The 24,217-nt window shown below is 41.6% G+C and overlaps 1 protein-coding gene across 4 annotated transcripts in view; it reads right to left on the bottom strand.

The window, feature by feature from the left end:
• The window catches only part of Nfia (nuclear factor I A), a 321,691-nt gene that overhangs the window by 21,436 nt on the left and 276,038 nt on the right, over positions 1-24,217 (bottom strand). For all 4 annotated transcript variants that reach the window (XM_029476037.1, XM_029476036.1, XM_029476038.1 and 1 more), the window contains 2 exons: positions 11,390-11,568; positions 9,153-9,318 (listed from right to left, as the gene is read on the bottom strand). In XM_029476037.1, coding sequence (XP_029331897.1) covers positions 9,153-9,318; positions 11,390-11,568 — 345 coding nt within the window. The remainder of the gene's footprint in view (positions 1-9,152; positions 9,319-11,389; positions 11,569-24,217) is intronic.

The following is a 24,217-nucleotide window of genomic DNA, read 5'->3' as shown; positions in this document are numbered from 1 at the left end:
TCTAGGAACTTTTGTCTTTCTCTTTTCCTTTGGTTAGAGTCTTATTCTCCAGCCCATGATGGCCTGTAGCTTGTGATGGACTAGCCTCAGGGTCCCAAGTCTGGGACCATGGGCACTTCCCATTATAATGGGATACTTTCATTAATTTTTAAACTGAAGTAAAATTATTACAAATAAAACTTGAAAACCATAATTAACACTTTTTTTTAAAAGGGGAAGGAGATAGAGAAAATAAAGGTAAGAGCCAGAAAAGCTGGGTGGAATCCATTCGACTTTTGATTGTGTTTGAGACCGAGTCTCCATGTGGAGCATAGGCTGACTTCAAACTAAGAATTCTGCTTTCGTCTACTGAGTACTACCAGGCTCAGCTTGCCATTTTCGGTGTCTTATAAAAATATGATATTTATAGCCAGTTAATCTCTCCAAATATCTGTATGTGAAGAAGCTAGGATATTACATATCATTTACCCTAATATACTTTTAACTGGGGTTCTACCCCTCTGTGACTGTCTAACAGGCTGCCCTTCTCATGGATCAGTCCAGAGTAATGTGTGGAAGATTTTCAGAAAGACAGGAAATCTGGACTCCTTTGTGCTTTGGGAGCAAAGATTGGTAGAAAAAAAAAGTGCTATCATTTACCTTGGGCTCCCTGATTCTCAAATTTGAGAGAGAGGGAATTTAATATACCCACAATGTTTGTTTCTCAACAATCAAAACCATACTCAAACTACTTAAGAGGCAGTGTTGGAATAAGACATCACAGTCTGCAAGGGTAGAAATGACATAAATCTTGCAAACATTTGCTAATGTGTTGCATGAGGAATGTTCCTACCACATGCTTACTAATCCCACTTTCAGAAGGGCAGCCCATAGAGAGGATTAGCCCTGAGGACCAAAATGTGGGTCCAGGCATATGCTGGGTCCTAGTCCATAAGGATGCTTAAAAAGATGGGAGGGACATGGATACAGACTGCACTTAAATTTGCATTTGTTAACTTTCTGATAAAGAAGGTATAATGTTTCAGTTGAGGAAGTAGCACATGGATACTATATTCTATGATCAAAACCACTACATATCACATATCTGTCTACACATGAAATGTATGCATAAATATACACCCAAGGAGAATGGAAGGAAAAGCAAGGTGCTGACGGTGTAGCTCATTATAGAGGACATAATTTTCTTTTTATATTTTTATGCTTTTGAAATTTCCTGCAATGCCATATATTATCTTTAATAAGAAATTCTTAACAATCTCATGTCAACTCAAAAAGTAAAAAGAAAACGAAAAAAAAAAAGCTATGGAAAATACATACTTGAACTGTCGGAGGTTATTCACATAGATTTAGCCTTACATTCCATTCTGCCTCTCAGACTGATCCCTCCTCTGAGTTGACCTCAGAGTCTCCTGTGCATCAGGCAAGTACTCTGGTACTGAGCCACCCATCCCTGCAATTCTGGCCTTAGTGTCTTTCCCCAGCTCTGGGTCCTGTGTTTTTCGTCTAGTTCAGTGCTATGACCCTTGAAATAATAAAAACATGTTTTTATGGGGTGTTTTAGAATGTTCAAAGGAAAATCACAGTATCACACCTGTCACCATATTATATGTTCTGGCAGAGTAGAAAGCACTGGGCTTTGGAGCTCAAGAGACTTGTGTTTGAATGTAAGTTCGATGTCATTTTCTTTAAAAGAGGTCTCACAATTCCACCTTAAAGGTATAATAACTCCCTAATGCATTTGGGAAATAACCTACCTGGTGCCTGGACTTTAAGAACATTTTTTTTCTTTTCCTTTGCAAAGTCACATTTTTAAAAATTACATCTGTTTAGTGTGTATATGTGTGTGATTGTGTGTGCGCACGCACACAAGCATGCTTGCATGCCTCAGCACATGTATAGAATTCAGAGAACAAGTTATGGGAGCTGGTCTCTCCTTCTGTCACCAAGGTACCAGGGATTAAACATAGGTTGTCAGGCTTTAGAGCAAACATCTCTACCCACTGAGTGATCTTTCTGACCGCTTTTTGCAAATATAAACATTAAAAAATAAACTGTATACAAACCAAAATGCTCTGAAAAAAGGATAACAAAACACTACTGAGGATGGTATGTATCCATTTGCATTCTGGGAGTCCCTAGACAATACCTGCTGTGAATGGAAAGCAGATCTTACACTGAAGTCTTCCAGGAGGGGAAATGTTATTCTTTATTAAAGACAGCACATTCTGCTGTTACGCTCAGGCTTCAAAGGATTTGGTTAGCAAGATTGCTGGAAGATCATTAGGCAAGTACTTTTAAACATAAAGAAATCATTATATATTATAAAAGAGCAAATCAAACTTTAGTGCCATTTGTTTCTATCAGAGGAGGCACTCCCAATAGCCCTGCTCCCTCTTGCCAGTCAACTCAGTTCCTGAGTCCTATCCATCCCCTCTGCAGCATGCAATGCAGGCCATACCCCTCTGAATGCTCCCTACCACGTAAGTGGCTCTCAAAGGCTATTCCCTGAGTCTAAACAAGCTTGTCTATATTTGAGGAGTCCCTGTGCCAAGCAGTTATTCTGGTAGATATTTGTGTTATCAGCCTCCTAATATAACTGATGCTTCAATGAATACTTATGATATAGTTTGGTGCATATGTCCAAGTATACATGTGTAGCTTACATTTAAGACATATGCATATGTGTATGGTTTTATAAAGAAATGTTTAATACTTATAGCATAAATCCTGTATGTAACTGTATATACACAGTGCTGTTCTGCGAAAAGGCTAAACCATTTATAGTTTTCCAGTGCCCTGGGAGGGGCCTGTTTTCTATATGAATATGCTTGTCAACATCATGTTAAGATACTTTTTGATCTTTGCTAATCTGGTAGGTAAAAACCTTTAGAGTCTTCATTTACCTGGCTCTACATCACATGAGTTAGAAGTCTTTCAAATGTCTTCTTTCTCTTTCTTTCTGTCCCTTCTTGTAGTTATTTGATCCTGACTTTAAAGAGCTTAGATTAAGTATTTTGGTTCCCTTTTCACAAATGCTACAAATATTTTCATTACATTAAATTTTTTTGCTCCTGGTATTTTTCCCTTGTGTATAACTTTTTTGATATTTTCAGGTCAGAACATGTCATGTTTTTCTTCGATGGATGCTAGGAGATTTATATATATATTTATATATTTTCAGAGAGGCCTTCCTCTCTCAAATACTATAAACAAAACTGTACCATGGTTTTAAAATATGTATAGGTCAACCCTTTTAACTATTTTTTTGCTTGTTTTGGTCCCAGATGAAATTTATTTTTGTGGAAGAAATATTTTTCCAGATGGCTACTCCATTATCTCGGTATACTCTACTGGATACTGGCCTTTTTCTCTCTGGATACCACTCTATTCATAGACTAAACACTATATGTATTTGGGCCTTGTGTTGACTTGAATGAGAATGGTTCATATATTTGAAAGCTTGGCTCACTGTTGGCAGAACTGTTTGGAAGAATTAGGAATGTGGCTCTGATGGAGGAAGTGTGTCTCTTGAGGTGGGCCTTGAGGTTTCAAAAGTCCATACTATTCCTAGTTAATTGGAACTAGCTCTCTCTCTGTCTCTCTGTCTCTGTCTCTGTCTCTCTCTGTCTCTCTCTCTCTCTCGTTCTCTCCCTCTCTCTCTGTCCTATAGACATGTTGATAACAGCTGCCTAGTAAAGTGATTAAAATTAATCTGGAATAGGGACTAAATAAATTTTGCTCTACATCAAACCCCTACTTGAGAGGAAGCAAGAATGGCAAGGGAGTTCTATGGAATTGTTCTGTCTCTTGCTTATGGCGACAGTTTCAAGAATCTGTGGTATTATGAAGGTTCATAGGCCTCTATGCCAAAGAGAATTTTATTAAGTAAATATTTTGAAATTCAGACATCAGTTGATACCATCTAGACATCTGCTGTGAAAAAAGTGCTTCGTGATACGAAGACTCTAACCTGCCTTTCAATTTCCGATACCTGATACCTTCCATTTCTCTGAAAGATGGAGTATGATCACCATGCCTTCCTCCAAACCTTCACCTTCTCTTCTCTGCTAATAAGTCATATTCATACTTATGTACCAACAACTACTAATACCTTTTATATTTTCCCACGGAGTCTTTACTGTCTTTTTTTTTTTTTTTCTACGACAGGGTTTCTCTGTGTAGCCCTGGCTGTCCTGGAACTTACTTTGTAGACCAGGCTGGCCTCGAACTCAGAAATCCACCTGTCTATGCCTCCCGAGTGCTGGGATTAAAGGCCTGTGCCACCATGCCCATCAAGTCTTTACTGTCTTAACAAAGGAGGTTTTGGGCTATTGCACAGAGTTTCATGCCACAGAAGATCACAGGAACCCCAGGTTCAAAGTGGCTGAATGTGAATCATGTTTTAGAACACTTGGCTGAGTGGCCTTCAGGAAGTTACCTTATCAAACCATTGTCTTCTCTGTCTTGATCACTTTAACAAGAGGCTTTCCTTCATAGAGTTAATGTGAGGCTAAAGTGAGGTACTACACATACAAGATTTCTCAAAGCACTCTGGGAAAGGCTCAACTCTTCTGCATTGTTCTTTTCAAGCACCTCTTCCTAAGCTGCGGCCAGATGGGCCCGTGGCTGAGTCTATGGGGGCATGTCTTTGATTCATTATTGATGTAGGGAGGCTCAGCCCATTGTGGGTGGTACCACTTTTGGGTAGATGGTCCAGTGCTGCATAAGAAAGCAGGTTGAGCAAGCCACCAGGAACAAGCCAATGAGCAGCACTCTTCCCTGGTCCCTGCTTCAGTCTAGCTCTAAGTTCCTGCCTTAAGTTCCTGCCCTGACTTCTTTTTATGATGGACTATGATGTGGAACTGTGAGCTGAAATAAGCCCTATCCTCCTCAAGTGGCTTTGCTCATAGTGCTCTGTCACAGCAACAGAGACCCTAACTGAGACAGCTACCCAGTTATAGTCTGAGGTAGTCGGAAGAGCATGGAAGTCCTACCACACCAGGATTGGAGTGTTGTACTGGGCAAGGTAGCCTCAAATTTCTCATATCAGTTGCCCTGTCTATGAAATGCTGACCTCAAGGGAGTGGAAGGAAGATAATGCATGCAGGTGTGGAGTTTGCTCACAAGAGGCCTTGAACATATGTTAATTGTTAGACTTAAACACGTTTGTTCTGGTGGTAGATCATTGTTATGTTCTTGGTTATAGGTACATATTCATTTACAGAATGAAATGGATGCAAGATTCATTTGAGACATAAAAATAAACAATAAATGTAACTTGCTAGTACATGGTTCTAATTTAATAGAATTTTAGTTTAAAGAAATCAAGAGTTCATAACTAAGAAGGAATGGAAGAGAAAAATGTTTATGAGTTTTTTATGCACCTTAAATTGATTTTTAATTAATTAACAAAGGAAAATATGCATATTTTATCTCCTACCATAATTCAAAAGTGTTTTCTCCTTTGCATTATAATTCCATGTTACGATGCCGATCTTCACTTCAGAAAAAAGAATATATGGGAAATTCCATTTTTGTGGTATGAGCTAGTCCCAACCCATGACATGAGGACCCAGAAAACTGTCTTTTTTGTTTTTTAAGGGTGGTGGTGGTGGTGGTGGAATCTCACTATGTAGTTCTGGGTGCCTAGAATTCACTATAGATCAGGCTGGACTTGAACACATAAGATTGAGTAGCCTCTGCCACTCAAGTGCTGAGATTAAACTTATGCACCACCACATGCAGCCTTTTAAAAAACTCTTATGCTATACTGTCTGTTTTAAAAGAAGCCCTTTATTAAGAAGATGCACCTTGAAAAACTCTGTAATCTGACATTGGCAGCAAGTTATGCTAAGCCTGAGCACTGAGAGGCCTCATGGACTCAACCTTCCAGTGCCCACCCCTCACCCAGAATGGCTCCTCCTAGAACCTTCTTATCTCCCTCCCTTCAAAAGATCAAGGTAAAAAAAAAAACCCTACATACAGGTCATGACTGATGTCTCTCCATTTTCTCTACCAGGTCAGATGTACCTGCAAAGCTTACTAACTCTATCTTTAGAATATTCTTGAAGTCCAAGAGCTTCGTACAGCCTCTACTGACTCTGTCCCCAGGTCAGTGCACAGACAACTCACTGGGTGATTTCCATGGCACCCCTCAACATACTCTGCACAATTCTACTTTCTTAATTTCTTTGACTGGTCCCTAGCTTCCTAACTCATTTATGTTTGGTTGTTTTAAGCTTCCTGGCCACCAGGATAGAAGTTCTTATCTTTTGCATTTGCCTTGGAATGGCTCTGTTTCTAATGGGGGCTGACGGGTACAAGAAACCCATTGCATGCACCATGTTCTGCTTCTTTGTCCCCCATGCCCCACCCCCAGAACCTACTTCAACAAAGCCCTCCACAATTCTATACTACCATCCAGGTTTCAGGAAGCATTCCTCTGTTCAGAGTTCCACTTGCAGGAAATGTACAAGTCCTGACACAGGCCTACAAGCTTCATACTCCCAAGGGCTTAACTCCATGCTCATTACCTGAGCCTTCTGCCTACCAGTCATCTGGTTCCACCCATCAGGGCCTTTGCCTAATGTCAAAGGGCTGGTAGGTCTTGCTCCCCGCTTGCATGCTATCCCACCCTTACTGCTCCTTGGATTCTCACACACAGGGATCCCTGTCTTACATTGCCTGCCTTTCACAACTTATTGTGTTGTTTGTTCTTGCTCTTCCTCTTTGGAATAGAGTCTTTATAAGATCATGATTTCTAAATCATGTTTATTCCCTCTTCTAGGTGCTGGGGAGGGTTTTTGGCACACAGCTGATGCTCAAGAGCATGAATGCAAATGAGGTTTCCTCTAGTGGGGATAGAAACCCACAGTGGCAGCTCATCAGTGAGAGTGGACCGCGCCCTGTGAACTGCTCTCCCAGGTCAAACATCCTATCTACCACATTCTAACAGTCCTGCACGCTATAGCCAATGGTCATGTACACATACCAAAATATAAACGTTCTCTTTAGGGAAGAGCACAACTTTACCCCATTCCTACTTTCCTGATATTTAAGGGAAGGGAACAGATTTTTCCCATTAAGATACATTTATTTTATAGGTAATTTTTTCCAGATCTGCCTTGCCCATGGCTTTTCCCCCCATGCTGAAAAGTTTAGTATCAGTGCCAGAGGCAACACATATTCTGCTCTAGGCTGGCATCTATTTGTAGTTCATTATCAGAAGATGTTAACAATGATGCCTTGGCCTTTTGTCTGTCACATAGCCTGCATATTAACCTATTCCCTCCTGATCACCTGCTGTGAGAGTGGGCAGAGAAGCTAATGTTATTCCTATTCTAGAGGCAATTGAGGTCTTGCAAAAGTTCGTAATAGGGGAGCCCTTTGGCTTGATTTCATGTTTTATTATTTTTTTAAACCAAAAAATATTCTTATTTTATTGCAAGCAATCCCAAACCCCTAAACAGAAAAGTGTGTGCCACTGTTCTTTGAAACAAGTTTGAGTTCAGTTTTGGACACACCGTTGGGATGCTGAACATCTATCTGTCCCTAACCCCCTGCTTCCTGCTGCAGCTGAGATCTTATAAACTGCTAAGGATAAACAGATCAAACCACCCTGCAATTCTAGTTTCTAGGAAAGCACATGGCTTCTCAAAAGCACAATTTAGCCTTAACTTTTTACCCAGTACTAACATTAGTTTTCAAGCCTTTCCCCAGCTTGCTTCTGAGAAGTGCCAACAACTCTGTTAGGCAACTTCCTTCCCATGTCAATGGACACTGATTTTTCTCTTTGGCTGCTAGGTGTTAGACTGAACCATCTCTTACCAAGTAGGTCTGTCTCCCAAAACTGCCTCTGGATTCTAGTCTTTTTGCTGTAGAATTTATACACAATGTCATCCACAAAGACATAAACACTAGATGATGCAAAGTTTGCTCTCTGACCTATGTCCAAGAGGGATGCAAGTCACTTTAGATTCTGTGTCCCCAGAACCGATTCCAGTGACTATGATCTAAGCAGAGGACTGTGGTCCCTCTTTGGCCTTTTCTCTCCTGTATCCAATATCATTAATTAAAATGTTAAATATAAGAAAGCCAAAGGCCTCTTATTTAAATGCTTGTTTATATTTACAAAATACTCTTCCCCAGTTTCCTTCCATTCAACTGCTGTTAGTGTTCTTCGAGTTCCTGACTTAAATGCTTCTTTTCCACACTGTTCTTCCATCTTTTCACATTCCTACTTCCTTTAGAGGACCCCTGTCCCCACTGCCCCCAGGTTCTTCCTCTGCCCCCATTTCTACACTTCCATCCTCTCTGCAGCACTGGGGAAGGCCCAGCTCACAGCATCTCTTAAGGCTAGGTTGCCAGGTCACCTGGAAACTCCAGCCATCACTCTTTCTACCTTAATTGCAGACATGAGTAGAGGCCATGGTTGTGTGCTCACACCATTTCTGGCCCTGACAGCTCCGTTTCGAGAATTGCCCACTGTTGCATCATTCCCAATCATAGAGACTTCAGAATCCCCTATTTTATGATCAAGTATCCTCAGACTGCTGAGAGAAGAGCCAAAAGGTCTTTTCTCCATTCAGTCCTTTTCTCTAGTCCCTTCCCTTCCTAAGTCTTCTCATGCAGCCCCCATGGCCTCTAGCTCTGATCTGTTTTGGGGCCCTTCTTACTATACCTTTGAGTAGTCACTTTGATCAAGATATTTTTTCTATCTTATATACAAGGCATATACTTTTTTCCTCATCAAGTTTCTAGGGAAAACATGAAACCTTTTGCTATTAAGAATAGACATAAGGAGATGCTCTTAGAACATCATGGGAATAGCACTCTATGCAAACCACTCCAGAAATACACAAAATTTATTAGCCCAGTCCTCAGCATGCCTTTACACTATCTTAATCTACCACCTACACCCAATCATTTCCATATCTGGTGTAGTTTGACCATGCATACAAGTGGCTTGGATATGGGCTCTTGGATATGAGCTCCAGCTTATGCTACAGACATAACAGGGCAGCAGGGGTGGGGATGGGGGTGGGGATCTGGGCCTATTGCTGGAGCCTGCACAGCCAGGGACAAGGCTTAGGTGTGAACTCAAGTGCACGGAGCATGGTAAGTAACCGGCGCCTAATCTCAGCCATACTCACTCGGTGAGGTGGGGGAGGCTGCACCTCCTTCTGTTGATGTGGTTGGAGGCTTGGTGTCTGGCATGGGCAGAGGCACAGGCCTGGCCATCGGTGGTGGCGGTGGCGGCGGCAACATTGGGGTGGGGAGGAATGGGTTGTGCACCTTGCCTTGACTGCTTCCATTGGGCTGCAAGGGTTCCGAGAAAACACATACAAGAAAAAGAAACAGATGTCAGCCACCTGCTGTTTCCAAAAGGGAGAGGTTTGTTAGGTACCTGCCATGCAAATCACTAATAGTCAGGCCATGGAAACACAGTGGTTGTTAGTTCCCAGGGTGCCATGTCCGGAGCACTCTGGTCTTTTGTCTACCTGAGTAACCACCTCTTGCTTGGTGCTATATCAGATGTTGCTGCCACCAACATTCTCATGACTCCTAAAGGCTTATTTAGTATCTCCATGCTTATAGACTGAGGTATTATGTCACTATGTTTGCTTATATAAAACGATGATCCCTGCATATGTATATAAAATATATAAAATGATATTTTTTCATTTCCTAAAGTTGATTTTATAATACAGTTAATAAATGTATCCACTGAACAAAGACATTGCCTTGCGCATATCATATAGCACTAGGTACAGAAGCTTTAATGTTTAGCTATCAGATTTTTGCTTTTATTCTTGCAATTATTCTTCCTATATATTGCACTTCTGATCTGACTTATACTTCTCTGATGTTAGAACGGCCAAATAGCAGCTTTCTAACAAAAGCATGTTTCCCTCAGAAGAGATCATGCCACATGTATTTTCAAGATCTTCAAAATAGGTGTATGAAGAAACTTGTCTTTAAAAAACCTGTAAAATTTTGATCAAGATGTAAAACAGAGTATTTGATAGTTATATGAGATGATGTCATGACTAGTGAAAACCACACTTGATATTCAGAAGTCAAATCTGGTACTTGCAATCATCTCAGGTTTTCAACGTTTCCCAAGTGGCTTTCCATACTGAATTACAGCTAGTAACTGCCTGTACGTAGACTGTAGCCCCAACCCAAAATTCAGTCAAAGGAGATCCCATTGCCCTGGGCTTTTAAGAGTAAACTCCATTAGCATTTGTGGTATTTTTAGTATTTATTTTCCTCAGATGCTGTCTGGTGATCAGAAGGCTACAGAATCTCACAGCATCTTTGAGATTATTTCTGAGTAGACTGAGAGTCCATAAGTGAATATTTTAGAATAAGCCAAGCAAATGAATATACAAGCAAAATGGAAAAAAGGCACCATATTGATTTGTTGTCTAGACAGAAGTGTATCTGTGAACATATCACCAGACATTAGTCAAAGCTGCCCATTCTGGCTCAGATCTGCAGAATCAGGTCTTTCTGCAGGGGAGAAAAACCTGTTACACAGGGATGTGACATAACATCCTAAACCAGGCAATAATAATTATGGCTACTCTGTGGTTCCATGCATAGATATTATGAGAAAAGGAAAACAAATATGGCTTTCTGCTGGTCTTAATTTATTATTATTATTGCCATTGGCCTTGGGATACAGTTGTTCATTGTAAACTATAGCTTTTATATTTGTAATAAAATTTGCGATTTTATAAAATAACTTTTAGTATTGGAATGCTATTTCAAATTGTGATTATTTGGTTTATTTGAGAAAAATGAAAACATTCATTTATAGTTATTGAACATGGCTTAGTTTTATATGTAGATAAGTGGAGAAGATAACTACTTGCAGAAATAACAAACTATAGTAAACTTTGCTTCTAGCATCTTGAGTTCAAGTACTGGTCAACTTAATCTAAAGTGTTAGAAGACTGTATTTTTTTTTTAAACATCAACTTGGTTGATCTGAAACATCTGTCTCCCTCTGCTCTCTACCTCTCTCGACTACCCCGAACCATTATTTAAAATTATTTGGTCTTTCTATTTTGTTAACTGTATGATCCTGGGGTTAGAATGCAGGAGGTGGAACTGGGAAGGTTACATGGTTCACACTCCAGACAATTTATATCCATAAGCTTGACAGTTGCAAACTTAACACAAACACTGTTTTTAAACCCTGGCCAATCCCTCTTACAGCAAGTTCATTTTCCCATAATCTAGAATAAATATGACATTTGCCTGCAGTCAGTCAGCATGGACATTACAACCCAAAGTCACATGGTCATAAAGGGTCTTCTTGTTATTTTCACACTTGCTTAGCATTTCTAAAGAAATAGGAAGAAAAAAAATGGTTTCTTACATTGAGGAACCCCACCTGTCCAGCTTGCTGACCAGCATCAGGACAGACAAGTTGGACAAACTCTTTCAGCGTCTCCTGAGGGTGGTAACGGATGGCTGGGTGTGAGAAGTAAGGCCCAGGCTGCTGGATGATGGGTGACGTTGGAAAGTGGAGCGTCGATGGCGTCGCATGTGGACTTGCTGCAAGAAACAAAAGAAAACAGCGAATGTCAGGGTTTTGGAGAAAAAGACCTGGTTTGCCACAGCTGAGCCCATCAGTTTCCTCTGTTCACTTCTTCCGCTGGCCCAGTTCACGGTGCTGCTCATGCGACAGGATGGTGCACGCTGCGCAGTTCTGATGGATTTGTCCCTTTAAGGCGCTAAGACAAACATGGAGGTTAGAGGAGGATAGAATTTCAAGTTGCCTCTCCATGTTCAGTGGACGTGAGTTATAAAGGCATTAATAATCCTTGTTGAAGATGAAGATTATTCATTACCTTAAGAGCCTTTTTAATGAAGCAAGCAATAAAAAATGTATTTGGTAGATTAGACCTGATTTAACCGACATTACATTTGACAAATTCTACTTTGCACATATGGATCCCCTTTCATGCTGAGCTCTCCATAGATAATAATTCATTGTTAAAGCTCTTATACTCCTTTCAAGGAAATTTCTAGGGACTAATTCAGGACTAGAGCTTTTTTTTTTTCTGAAGTCTGTAGTAAATGATCACTTAATGAACCCATGCAATTTGGATGCTGTACTTTACAGTGGAAGGTTCAGGTTGCATTTTTCTCTGTTGCCCTTTCAAAGCCAAGGCAGCCACAGGCTGAGGAGGCAGGGATGTTGTGAGAGGTTGCTTCTCTCCATAAATCTGATAACAGAGTCAGACGACTACGACTCCTTTTTTTTGAACCCTGATAATTATCATTTATACAAGATTACATTAGATAAAAAAAAATCTTATGTGAGATGCGTAATCATTTTTTTCCAGGAATGCTTTTGTTCTTGAATTGGAAGGACGATCGCCAAGACCTGCCAGAGGCTAATGGCCGCACGTGAAGGACTGACAACACTCATCCCAAGTCAAGTCAGGCCAGAAAAGACTCCAGACAGGGATCCATATGGTTTTCCCTTCCCTCCCTTTGTAATTTAAATCTTTACGCTGCAGGAGCTCCTACACAGAGAAACATAGAAATGTCCACAGTTTTAGGGAATCTATCTTTCTGAATACCAAGAGTGATGCATGACATGGAAGAGAACCTAAAGTTCAGTCTACTCTCTCTGCCTTTCTCTCACCGACCCATTGGAATGATTGAGATGCCTACTGATATGGAGGCCTCCTTAGGATTACAGTATTTTTTAACCACTAACGTAAGGGTCTATGGTTTTGTGGGCAATTGTTGAGCAATCCTCGTAGATCCTAGAGTAAAAATGCAGGCTGGAGCAGAAGCAGGACTCCAACCCAGGCCTTGCAGATAATTAGGCAGAATCATTGCTTTCAGGCCACTTGAATTCGTTTAATAAAAATTCACAGGCTCACTGGGCAGTGGTGGCACACGCCTTTAATCCCAGCACTTGGGAGGCAGAGGCAGGCGGATTTCTGAGTTTAAGGCCAGCCTGGTCTACAGAGTTAGTTCCAGGACAGCCAGGGCTACACAGAGAAACTCTGTCTTGAAAAAGAAAAAAAAATCCAAAAAAAAGAAAGAAAAAAATTCACAGGCTTCAACTCCGGGTTCAAGAGACAAAGTTGGGATAACCCAGGTAAAGTTTTACCCTTAGTCATTCAACTGAGGACATCACAAACAATGACTGAAATCAGAATTTTCTAGATTCTTCACTTACTCTTCTATGCGATCCTGTCTTGGTAGAGCAGATTCCTATCCACTTAGTCACTCATTGTGATAGACTCAGAATGGAGCCCGGCACTTGAGATATATTTGGTGATTGCACAATAAATGGCTGAGTAAAGGAGTTTAAAAATGCAGAAAAAACAAGCATAAAACTTGCCAAGGACAAAAATATGTTTTTGCCCCTTGATGAAGAGGCAGAGAACATGGAGAAAAAGTGGTTTTAAGTTAAGACTGCATATAATGAGACACATGTTTGGAATCCATTATCGTGTCTGAGTGAAAACTCAGAAGCTAAAGAGTTAAAAGCTTCTGGTTTGCTCTTCCCCTACAAATTGTCCTGCTGGATTTAAAGAATAAAAGGAATCTTTCTTTTTTCTTTCTTTCAGCACAGATGCAGTTGTCTTCACTGGTAGCAAGAAACGCTGACCAGAGAGACCTGTTTCTGACAGAATCATTTCTAGTTAGCATTGTAGGTAGGTGGTATTTCTCAAACAAGAATAGGAATGTACTGAGCTGAACAAAATTTTAGACTCAACTGTTGCAGCACCTCAAACACAAAGGTGACTACTCCACTGTCCAGAGTCCCCTGAGACCGACCTTGAGGATCAAGTGGCTTTGCCTCATGGCCTCCCAGAAGGTGATGAATGGCTTTTAGATAAGAAATAGTGGTAGCCACCAAAGAGTACGTTGCCCAAGGAAAAACACAGGTTTGAGCAAAGATTAAATAGATAAAAGTTAAAGAAACATGACGGAAGAAATAATTCACCCGTACCATGTGCTCCCTCCATTAGTTGTTAATAAATTCCATTGAACTTATTTTATTAAAGATGTAAAAGAAAATGATTAGCAGTGTAAATTTAGACTTTCATTTTTTCCCTCCAATTTTTTATTAGGTATTTACTTCATTTACATTTCAAATGCTATCCCGAAAGTCCCCTATACCCTCTCCCCTCCCCCCTGCTCCCCTACTCACCCACTCCCACTTCTTGGCCCTGGTGTTACCCCTGTACTGGGGCATATAAAGTTTGCAAGACCTAGGGGCCTCTCTTCCCAATGATGGCCGACTAGGCCATCTTCTGCTACATATGCACCTAGAGATACGAGCTCTGGAGGTACTGGCTAGTTCATATTGTTGTTCCACCTATAGGGTTGCAGACCCCTTCAGCTCCTTGGGTACTTTCTCTAGCTCCTCCATTGGGGGCCCTGTGTTTCATCCAATAGCTGACTGTGAGCATCCACTTCTGTGTTTGCCAGGCACTGGCATAGCCTCATAAGAGACAGCTATATCAGGGTCCCTTCAGCAAAATCTTGCTGGCATATGCAATAGTGTCTGCATTTGGTGGATGATTATGGGATGGACCCCGGGTAGGGCAGTGTCTGGATGGTTCATCCTTTTGTCTCAGCTCCAAACTTTGTCTCTGTAACTCCTTCCATGGGTGTTTTGTTCCCAATTCTAAGAAGGGGCAAATGGTTCACACTTTGCTCTTCTAAGTGGATTTTAGCCCAGAAACTTAGAATGCCCAAGATACAACTTGCAAAACACATGAAACTCAAGAAGAAGAAAGAGCAAAGTGTAGACTTTCATTTCTTTATTACATTTTAGCAACAGCAATGTATTCATCTCTTCCTTATGGTGTCAAACTCATTGCAGACCAAAGACTACATGGTACTTTATAGAATTATTTCTATAATGACTGATTAATTAGGATCAATTAATTCTTAGTTAATTCCAGGAAGTCATCTAGCCTGAGATTCTAAATCAGACATCTGCTGAGTCTGCATTTGTAGGGCTGTCTTCTTCAAGCCTCTTTTCTCTTGCTTGGGAAAGAAAGTCACCAGTTCACTGTAGAGATGGAAGCATATGATTCTAGATCATGACCTTTTAATTTCCTCAGAGAGAACCTGTTATAGACATCACAAAGATCTGTTGGTTACCATTTCATCCCTGGTGTTTCTCTGGATAATCTTCTTCTTCTACTGGACACTGAGGACCACTAAAAGTCCAGAGTTAAGACTGAATCTTTTTCTTCTTTTTTTTTACTTCTTTTTTTTCTTCCCCTTTCCCTTGGGTTTGATGTTCTTAGTGTACCTAAGTTTTTATCTAAGTTGTCTCAAATCATTTTAGTTGGAGTTATTGGGGTGAAAACAACCAAACAATCAATTTTGAGATGGCTGGGGCAAGCTGTGTTGAAGAGAAACTACCATTATGAAGCTGGCATGATGTTAATGGAATACATAGAGTGTTATGAGTTCAAATTTTTGATGAGGAGAAACATCTCTGATGGATGTGTGTGTGAATAGTTGACACAATAAAAAATTATGGTACATTATGTAAATGCATATTTAGATCCTTTAAAATGTGCATTATTTACTTGAGAGTCAATATAGCCTTTTCTCCAGTGATTATAGTTTATTACAGAGCATCCATCTGGATCCATGTTGATGTTAATATAATACTGTGAATTAAAAGACACCACCAAATTGGCTGCTTTTGGGGTCTAGTATTCTCAATACCCCAGGCCAGGAGCAACACAGTGTCTGTTGGGAACACTCCAATTTGAATGGCTCTCACTACTAGCGTAACCGTTAGCTAGTAGCCAACCTGGCTTACAACAACAACTTGGGTTTTTCATGGGAATTCAAATAAGATGGAGAGGAAGGAAATGGATCTGTGATTGCACACACAAAGTTACCACAAACACATTTAGAGAAAGGATTTCCTAAGGACCCAGTAATCACTTATGTTCAGGCAGATTGTCTTGGCCTCCCTCCTCCCCAGTCTCCAGAAATTTCTAATTATATAAAATTATCTCTTTTAATTTGAAGAAGGAGAAGGCTAAAAGTCTAACACAACTGAACATATGTTTAAGTAAAAAAGGCTTCCGCCCTTTAAATTGGAGTTGACCAGGACTAGGGAGGAGAAGGCCAAGGTAATTACTGCGTAGAGGGACATGCCATACACTAGTGATGCTTGGTGTCGCAGCCCAGTGTCAGGGCGGAGACCTCTTAGACTCATGCTTTAGTAGAGTGCATGTGAGTACATAAACAGGATGGTACTGGGGGGTAGCCAGACCTTGTATCTTTATGCTTTATTAAAATCTTAGGAAAAATGCCATTTCTTCTCATGATTTCCAGGATCAGCCTTCCAAGTTCCAAGAACCGTGTGTTGAACCATGTTATTCTATGCAGCCCTGCCACTGTCCTGACTTATTCCTCATCTGTGACCCACTGTAGGTTCTCACAGCTTACATAGAGACATTAGTTCTTGCTTTTTGGGATCAGCCTTCAGATCCTACTCTGTCCTAGGAGAGGATACATTAAAAAAAACCGTCCAGAGGTGACACAGCCATAAAATCTACTCCTCCAAGTGCTTCAAGATAGAGGTTTCTTCCCTGGCAAGAATGAAGGGCTTGCCCAAGCCCAGAATCTGCCAAGCGTCATCTGCCCATTAATCATTAGGGGCAACAGGTGAGGTTCCAAGTTGTTTCTTCTGCTGGGCTGTCATGAGGAACAGCCACCCATCTGTCTGCAGGATCTAGATGAGCTCTTTGCAAGAAAGAGTGGCTTTGAGAACTCCCGACTACTCTTGCTTAAAACATTCTTTTCTTTTTTGATACCAAGGTAAAGCTCCAAAAGGAGAAGAAATTATAAGAAAAAAATCCTGCTTAAAACCAAAAAGCCCCCAACAAGGGCAAACGGAAGTTGTATTGTTTGGGTTGTCAACTACAGAGCTTCTTTAGAAATTCTAAACCAACCCCTACAACCCCACAGCAGCCTACCTGAAGCTGAGAAATCTATCCTAATGGCCCACAGCTATAATTGATAAATCATGCATGAATCAGGCCTGCCATTTATGAAAGCTGAGAAGTTTGGAGCTGCGTGATTTATGTTGACAGACAGAGGGAGGGAGGAATTGGAACTGCTACTCGGCACTTAGGAGGCTGAGCCTTTCCTAAGTAACAAAGCATGTGACTCAAAGCAAGCTAAGGCTCTTCAGATTTTTCCAAGACTCTCAGTCCATACTGTGAGTGTCACTGAGAAGCATGTGAAAGGCACAGGGGGAAAGCCTCACATTTCGTGATGCTCTGTGAAACGGCAGCATTTCTGTACGACTGCTTCAGATGCGGTAACAGTAAGCTACTGCATTGTTCCAACATGGAGATGTTGAATGAGTCTACTTAAATTTAAGCCATCTTTCTGACTACAACACTTGAAGATCAGAGTGTTCGTCTCTTGGAAAAAACAGATCTCCTCTCCTCCAACAAAGAGAGGCCAAAGTTGTTTTATATTCTTTATCAATTTTAATTAATTTTAACTGTTTCCTTTGACTCCATGAAGTTGACCTCTGAACTTTGCAGGCAGGCGGTGGCTCCTATGTGACCACTCCCCCATATCACACAAAAAGCCAACCAACCAACCAAACAAGCAGTACATCACAGCTTATGGAGGAAAATGTTCTGTGTTTTTCCAAAGTTCTGGGTTTTGGTCTCCAGCATGATGGAGACGCCCTGTCTGGAGATCAGTGACTCTCAACCTTCCTAACGCTGCACCCCTTTAGTACAGTTCCTCAAATTGTGGTGACTCCCAACCACAAGGATATTTCTGTTGCAACTTCATAACTGTAATTTTGTGACTGTTATAAAATTATAATGTAAATATTTGTCATATAGTATATTTGATATGTAATCCTTGTGAAAGGATCGGTCAGTCCCCAAAGTGGTTGAGACTCACAGGTTGAGAAATGCTGGTGGAATAGATATTTTGAAGGTCTGTGGCAATATTCTACTCTGTGCTGCAGAAGTTGCTACAGACATGCCATTAGCAAAATGGTGAAACTATGTTCAATAAAATCTTAATAATCTCAATAAAAGTATAGGGCAGGCCTGGGTTTGACCTGGTATAGACTCAGTAGTTCTAGTCCTTCTCACACCCTCTGACCTCTGCAGAGAACCGGTCAGTCACTGGTCTCTTTGTCCCTTGTTTACAAGCCATTGTCAGGTCCTGGTCTTCTTATGCTCTCAAGGCTTTAGGAATGGCTTCCATGCCTCCACAAACCTCCTCTTCACCTTCCATGCCTCTTCCTCACCATTATTTAGCGTGCCTTGTTCTGATCTAGTTACTGCCATCTATGTCATCCCAAGCATATATGTCAGAAGAGTAATGCAGCATAGGATACGACTCATGGGTCTTAGAATAATAGACTTGACTGTCTGAGGCTCATGCAGCTTGCATCCCAGCACACCGAGGAAGGGCAGTAAGAGAGTGAAGAAAGGACAGACACACAGATACATGTACAGGAAATCTGGGATCAGTTCCTGCCGCAACCCAGAACATCAGCATGTTTATTAGGTACAGCACTTGGGGGAGGGGTTAACTAATCTCAGAAAGAGGTCTCTCTATGCCAGCAGTCTCCGGCTGTCAACATCTGGGAGGAAGAAGCTGAGGTTGCTAGTCTTTGCACACAGTGACCAGTTCTTCATAAATAGACTTCAGAGGGAAGCCTCACCATTTCACACGACGATCCACAAACAGCATCTTGTAATTTTACTACTCTTTTTTTGCTACTGTTGTTTTTTGCTACTGTTATATTGCATTGCAGGAGAGGATGCTGGCAGGCAAGTAAGACACTGGAATTTATTCCTGGGTCCTCAGATCAGTGCTGGCTGTACATAGACTGTATCGTATAGGAGGTTGGGAGTTGGGGGCAGGGAGTAGAGTGCCTTTCTCTGCCTGTCTCCATAGGAGTATGTGGATATTAAAAGAGTAGCTTCAGACTGCATATGACATAAGCATCTCAGAACTAATTCTGCAAATAACCAAATACAAATACAATATTAGCAGTGGGGATGCCTTTGATCTTAGAGTCGAACTATATTCAGTAACCTGAAAAGTTTCTTTTCTGAACAAAAAAATCTTTCCTACTTTTGCCTAAGACGCAGGCTGTGAGACAACATAGATGTTTAGAACTACATGGCCATCTTGTTGTAGACACTTTTCTACTTAGAACTCTGATTTTGGGTGTTAATTCTGACTGTTCACACCGGCCTCTTCTTTCTCCATGTAGACACATCTGTCATTCCTACTGCCTTCTGATCTATCCAGATTCTGGGCATGCCTCCTAACATAGAAACCATCACGCCCATGGAGGGCCCCGGGGTGTGGGCTACTTAGACAGTTAACACAAGCTTGCTACAAAAGTTGGCTTTCCTATGACCAAGGGCATATTTGGGGAAAGCTTTCTATTTAGACACCTGGGTGTTAAGTTTCTGCTCCTATATGGCTTACAAGGATGCACAAAGTCACCCTCCCCTGGTTCTCTCATTCCGAAACAGAACTTGAACAAAATACTTGGAGGCCCATCCACTTTAAATTTTGAGTGGGTTGATGGAATTCAGTATCAACAATTATGTTTACAAATAACGTAGTACAATTGATTCATAGTAATAAAATTAAAATCTAGAAGACTGGAAAGCAATAGAACACGAGCCATTTAAAAGAACATATTTAAAAAATAAGCTACAGGGAACATCTGGTCTGTTGGCTAGCATATCCAGAGTTTTATAGACATGGAGTATTCTGGGTTAAGGTCTGATGTAGAGCCCCAGCCTTTATCCTGACAGGGTTTCTGAACTGACCATATTCCCACATTAATTGCATAAGCTACCATGGTGGCTCATGTGAAATGTGTTCAAACAGCACCCTACAGCTGTGGCTATCGCAGATATGAAGAGTGATAATTTAATAGGCAAAGTTGACAGGAATCCAGCTCTATGAAGGGAACTTAGACTTCTATGTCATATGCAAGTGATACTATGAGACAAGAGATGAAGAATGTCAAATACATCAAAACAATTTGAGGGGAAAAAACCATCCCATCACTGAAGGGATGAATATGTGGTTAACAGGAGCAGGTGGGAATCTTCTGAGGGCTTTCAAGACCCCTGGAGTGGCAGATTGAGTGTTGCAAGAAAGCTTTAGCAACCATATCTGTGCAGAAGCTATGGCTGCATGGATGACAGGCGCTGGGAATCGGAATGTTCGCAAGTCTTTATCTCCATTCAGTATGAAGCAAGTAAATCATATCAGTTAGAAGCAAGTAAAATCCTTGTGCTACTTGGTGTTTTTGTCAATTGGCCTCAAGCTACAGTCATCTGGGAAGAACGAACCTTAATTAATTGAGAAGCTGTCTCCATTGTATTGGCCTGTAGGTAACACCGTGGGACATCTTCTTGATTAAGGATTGATATAGGAGGGTCCAGCCCACTGTGAGTTGTGCTCCCCATGAGCAGTCCTGGGGTGTCTAAGAATCCAGGCTGAGGCAGTCAGGGGAGCAAGCCAGTAAACAGAACTCCTCTATAGTCTCTGCCTTAGTTCCTGCCTCCAGATTCCTGCTTCGACTTCACACCATGGTGGGTTGTAAGCTCTAAGGTGAAAGAAACTCTTTCCTCTCCAAGTTGTTTTTGATTGAGGCATTTTATCACAGAAATTAAGGTAGCACAGTAACTGCAAAGCCAAGGGCTAGTTTTTAGCACTTCTCCTTGCCAACCATCAGGCTGACCACACTTTAAGATTGTGCTGTTGAATGTGATTGCTACAGGTTACTTCTGAATGCCCTCCTGAATGTGAAGTCTCTTTAGTTATCCTGCAGAATTAGAGTATTTCTTCCTTATATTAGTGAGTTTTATTCAAGAGGAGAAAGTGTTGGTCCAGCATGTAAAGTCTGGTACCATCTGGCTCTAGTATCCACTGTGCTGGGCCAGCCTCTCCTGGTCCTCCTTCCCTTTGGCAGATATCCTCTGTTCTATGTGGATTATAGAAAGCAACTGCTGTGGATTAAAACTGCACAGAGTTTTGGATAATCTGCAGAAAGCTGCTTAAACTTTCGAAACTGGCACACTTCTTTTTATAAGTGTGTAACAGCACTAAAAAGAAGACTGTTCTGCGGGTAAGAATGAATATACAGAGGTACTTAGTCAGCCCACCCATTCAACAAACATACTGAGAATCTGCTACAGGCTAAACAGGATTCGAACTAGACTGGAGATATTTATTATCCTTCAAATATCTCTGGGGATGAGATATATGAAATGTAATACAGAGTATACAGTGGCATTAGGAAACTGAGACTCAAGAGTTGAACTGTTTATGAATGAAGCTGCGCATACACCATGGTCTGAGTGACAATCCTCCACAGGGTCATGTATTTGAACACCTGATCTCCAGTTGGTGGCACTGTCTGAGAATGTTATAGAGCCGTAGGAGGTACAGCCTTGCTGGAGAAAGTACTTCACTATGGTAAGACTTTAAGGGTTTATAGCCTTCTATTACTCTGTTTTCTGTGTGTATGAAAATGTCACCAGCTAGCTTCTTGCTCCTGCCATGTCTTCCCCTCCACGATGGACTCTATCCGTCTGAAGCAAGAATAAACCATTTCTTTCTTAAGTTCCTTTTGCTTATGGTATCTCCCCACAGCAACTGAAAAGGTAACTAATACAAAGTTACTAATTCAAGGTTCAGAGCATGAACTGATGATGGCTTTCTCAGCTTGCGTTTTACCTGTGCTCTGCAAGTGCGAAGTGCAGAACCAACTCGTGAACTGGTGAGCATGGCTGCTGGCTGCCTAGCTATCCAAGCAGCATAGCTCCCATCTCTCCCTCCTGTAATGCACTGGTCTGGTTTTCTGCCCACCCTGCTGTCCTCATCCTTTCTTCTGTAAGTGGAGTGCTAACATTTCTTTGGAGAGCTCTTCTCCCTCAGCCTCAGGTTATGTGATTAGCAACCCTGATACCTGGTTCTGATGGTGGTTATAGACGACAGGCTACACAATGAGACATCCTGTTATCTTGCAGGTATAAAGGTTGTCTAAAAGGTGAGCAAATGATCCTGATTAGGCCAGTCAGAGACTAATCTGGTGGTAGGCGCTTTTCTAGATGTGTTGTAGAAAAGCCATTCTTTTCCCTTTTGGATTGTCAAGGTAGTGGAAATTAAGTGTGAAGTTGTTCACACTTTGTGTGCTACAACATGAGGACACATAGTCTGTGATGGGGCTCACAGTGAGAGGGCTGGAGGGGGCATGTTATGATCTGTATCCTTGATGTGTGTCCACTCAAAGGCATACTCTCCTAGATTTTTTCAGTTGCTTAATCTAACCTGTTATCTTTTGTGGCTAGTCAATGGAAGGGTGGTTAAGCAATTTGGTTGGAATTCTCAGAGTCTTTTTTTAACACCGTTCACTGTCTAGTACTTAGCTGTAATCAGCTTTTATTATAGTGCTCAGGAATCTGGGGGTTTAGGAAGATCTAGTGACATTCCCTAAAGATGACAAGGTTTTCTAACTATGTCAACAGAAGATGCCCATGGAACCAGATAATCATAGCCTAAGATCTCCACCAGCTGCTCAGCTGGTGCTGGTGCTGTCCTCTGGTTATTTATCACCTCCCCATCAATGATGTCTGCTCTATTAGGTAGACTGGCAGGGATGGCCTTTTGAGCTTGGCCATTTGGGCCTCTATTCTTAGTGCCAGACAAAGGCTCAACTATTATTTGCTGAACTGACTCTGTAAGGAGCAGAGCCCAATTAACAAACATACTTCCCCCTTTAATGAGAGCCATAGATAAAGAAGGCTCCTCTGGGTGAAGTCTCTGACATGAAGTGATGGGCTACCTGCTCTACTTTGGAGTTCACTCTTCTTCTACATACGGGGTGTGTATGTATGTGTGTGTGTGTGTGGGGGGGTGCAGCACAGGGAACCCGGGTCTGCTCTCTTTCCCAAGACCATTTTTCTTTTCCAGTTTGTTCTAGGTTACTTCTAGATCAAGAGTAGACGGCAGGTCAGGAGCGAGAGGGTGTGAGATCATTTCAAGAATGCAAACACAAAGAGAACAACAGAGGTTCTCAGGGCAAGGGGGTTCTGGGAGAAAAATGCCACTTACTGGACACACACTGCATTCCAAGTCCCTCCTTCCACAGGACAGGCAATTCACTCTCCTCACTCCAATGCTTTCCAATTATGCAAAAGTGGGAAAACAAAGGCCCACTGAAGACAAACGATGTCCACAGGCTTACATAGAGCCCACATGGCTGGGAAGGACTTGGACTCTATTGTGGTCAACTCCACTGCCAGGCACAGCACCTTGCTAGGCACTCCCCACTTCTGTTTAAATTACTTTTTCAGAGGTCAAACGGTTTGTTTCCTTTTAGACCTTCCTTCTGTTCCAGGCCTTTTATTACTGAAGGAGAACCAGGCAGCTCTGATGTTCTCACACGTGCTTTTCATGGAAGCAAACAGAAGTTTTGGGAAGATGTGGAGAAGCAACTGATGATTAAATGCACCAGCGCTCCCAACACAAAGGACGCAGTCCGGAAGAGTGACTGTGTTCTTGCAGTCCTTTGGACAGGACAGAAGAGTCCTCCAGACTGTGTTCCCTTGCTCCGTGCGTGATAGGCTGGACTACTTAAACACTGCAGAGGCTCAGCTCCAGGCAATGCAATGCACTTAACTTGAACATGATTTATGATTCTGTCAATAGAGGAGCCTCAAACCTGCACTGATGCCTAAATGTGAGCTTTATATTCGAAACAGCAGCTGGGGGAAGACAGAGAAAGGGAAGGGGAGGGAGGGAGAGATAATTTCACATAAAGAGAAGATACAAGTTCAATTTCAAATTTTTGTTTTTGTGCTGAAAAAAAAAACCCTAGAAATGATTCTTAAGCATGGAATCAAGGGAAGGTTAAGCTAAACGAGAAAGAAAGGGCTGCTCAGGGACTCATTTGATTATAAAGCCAGTTACAGTTGATGTATCTGGTATCAGTGAGGGGGTTTGGCCACGGCTACCACTTATATGTGGACGTGGCTCCGTGAATCCCTCTTTCTCCTTCAGTCGAACAACCCTGCCACAGACATGCGTGGAGTCAGCTTCCTTTGTCGGAATGAGTGTGGATGTGGGGTCCACTAAGCTAATCACCCCATTCTCATTGTGCCTCTTGAAAAGATTA

This window comes from Mus caroli, chromosome 4 (assembly GCF_900094665.2).
Source record: "Mus caroli chromosome 4, CAROLI_EIJ_v1.1, whole genome shotgun sequence".
Lineage (NCBI taxonomy): Eukaryota > Metazoa > Chordata > Mammalia > Rodentia > Muridae > Mus > Mus caroli.
This window is presented reverse-complemented; position numbering and strand designations above follow the sequence as displayed.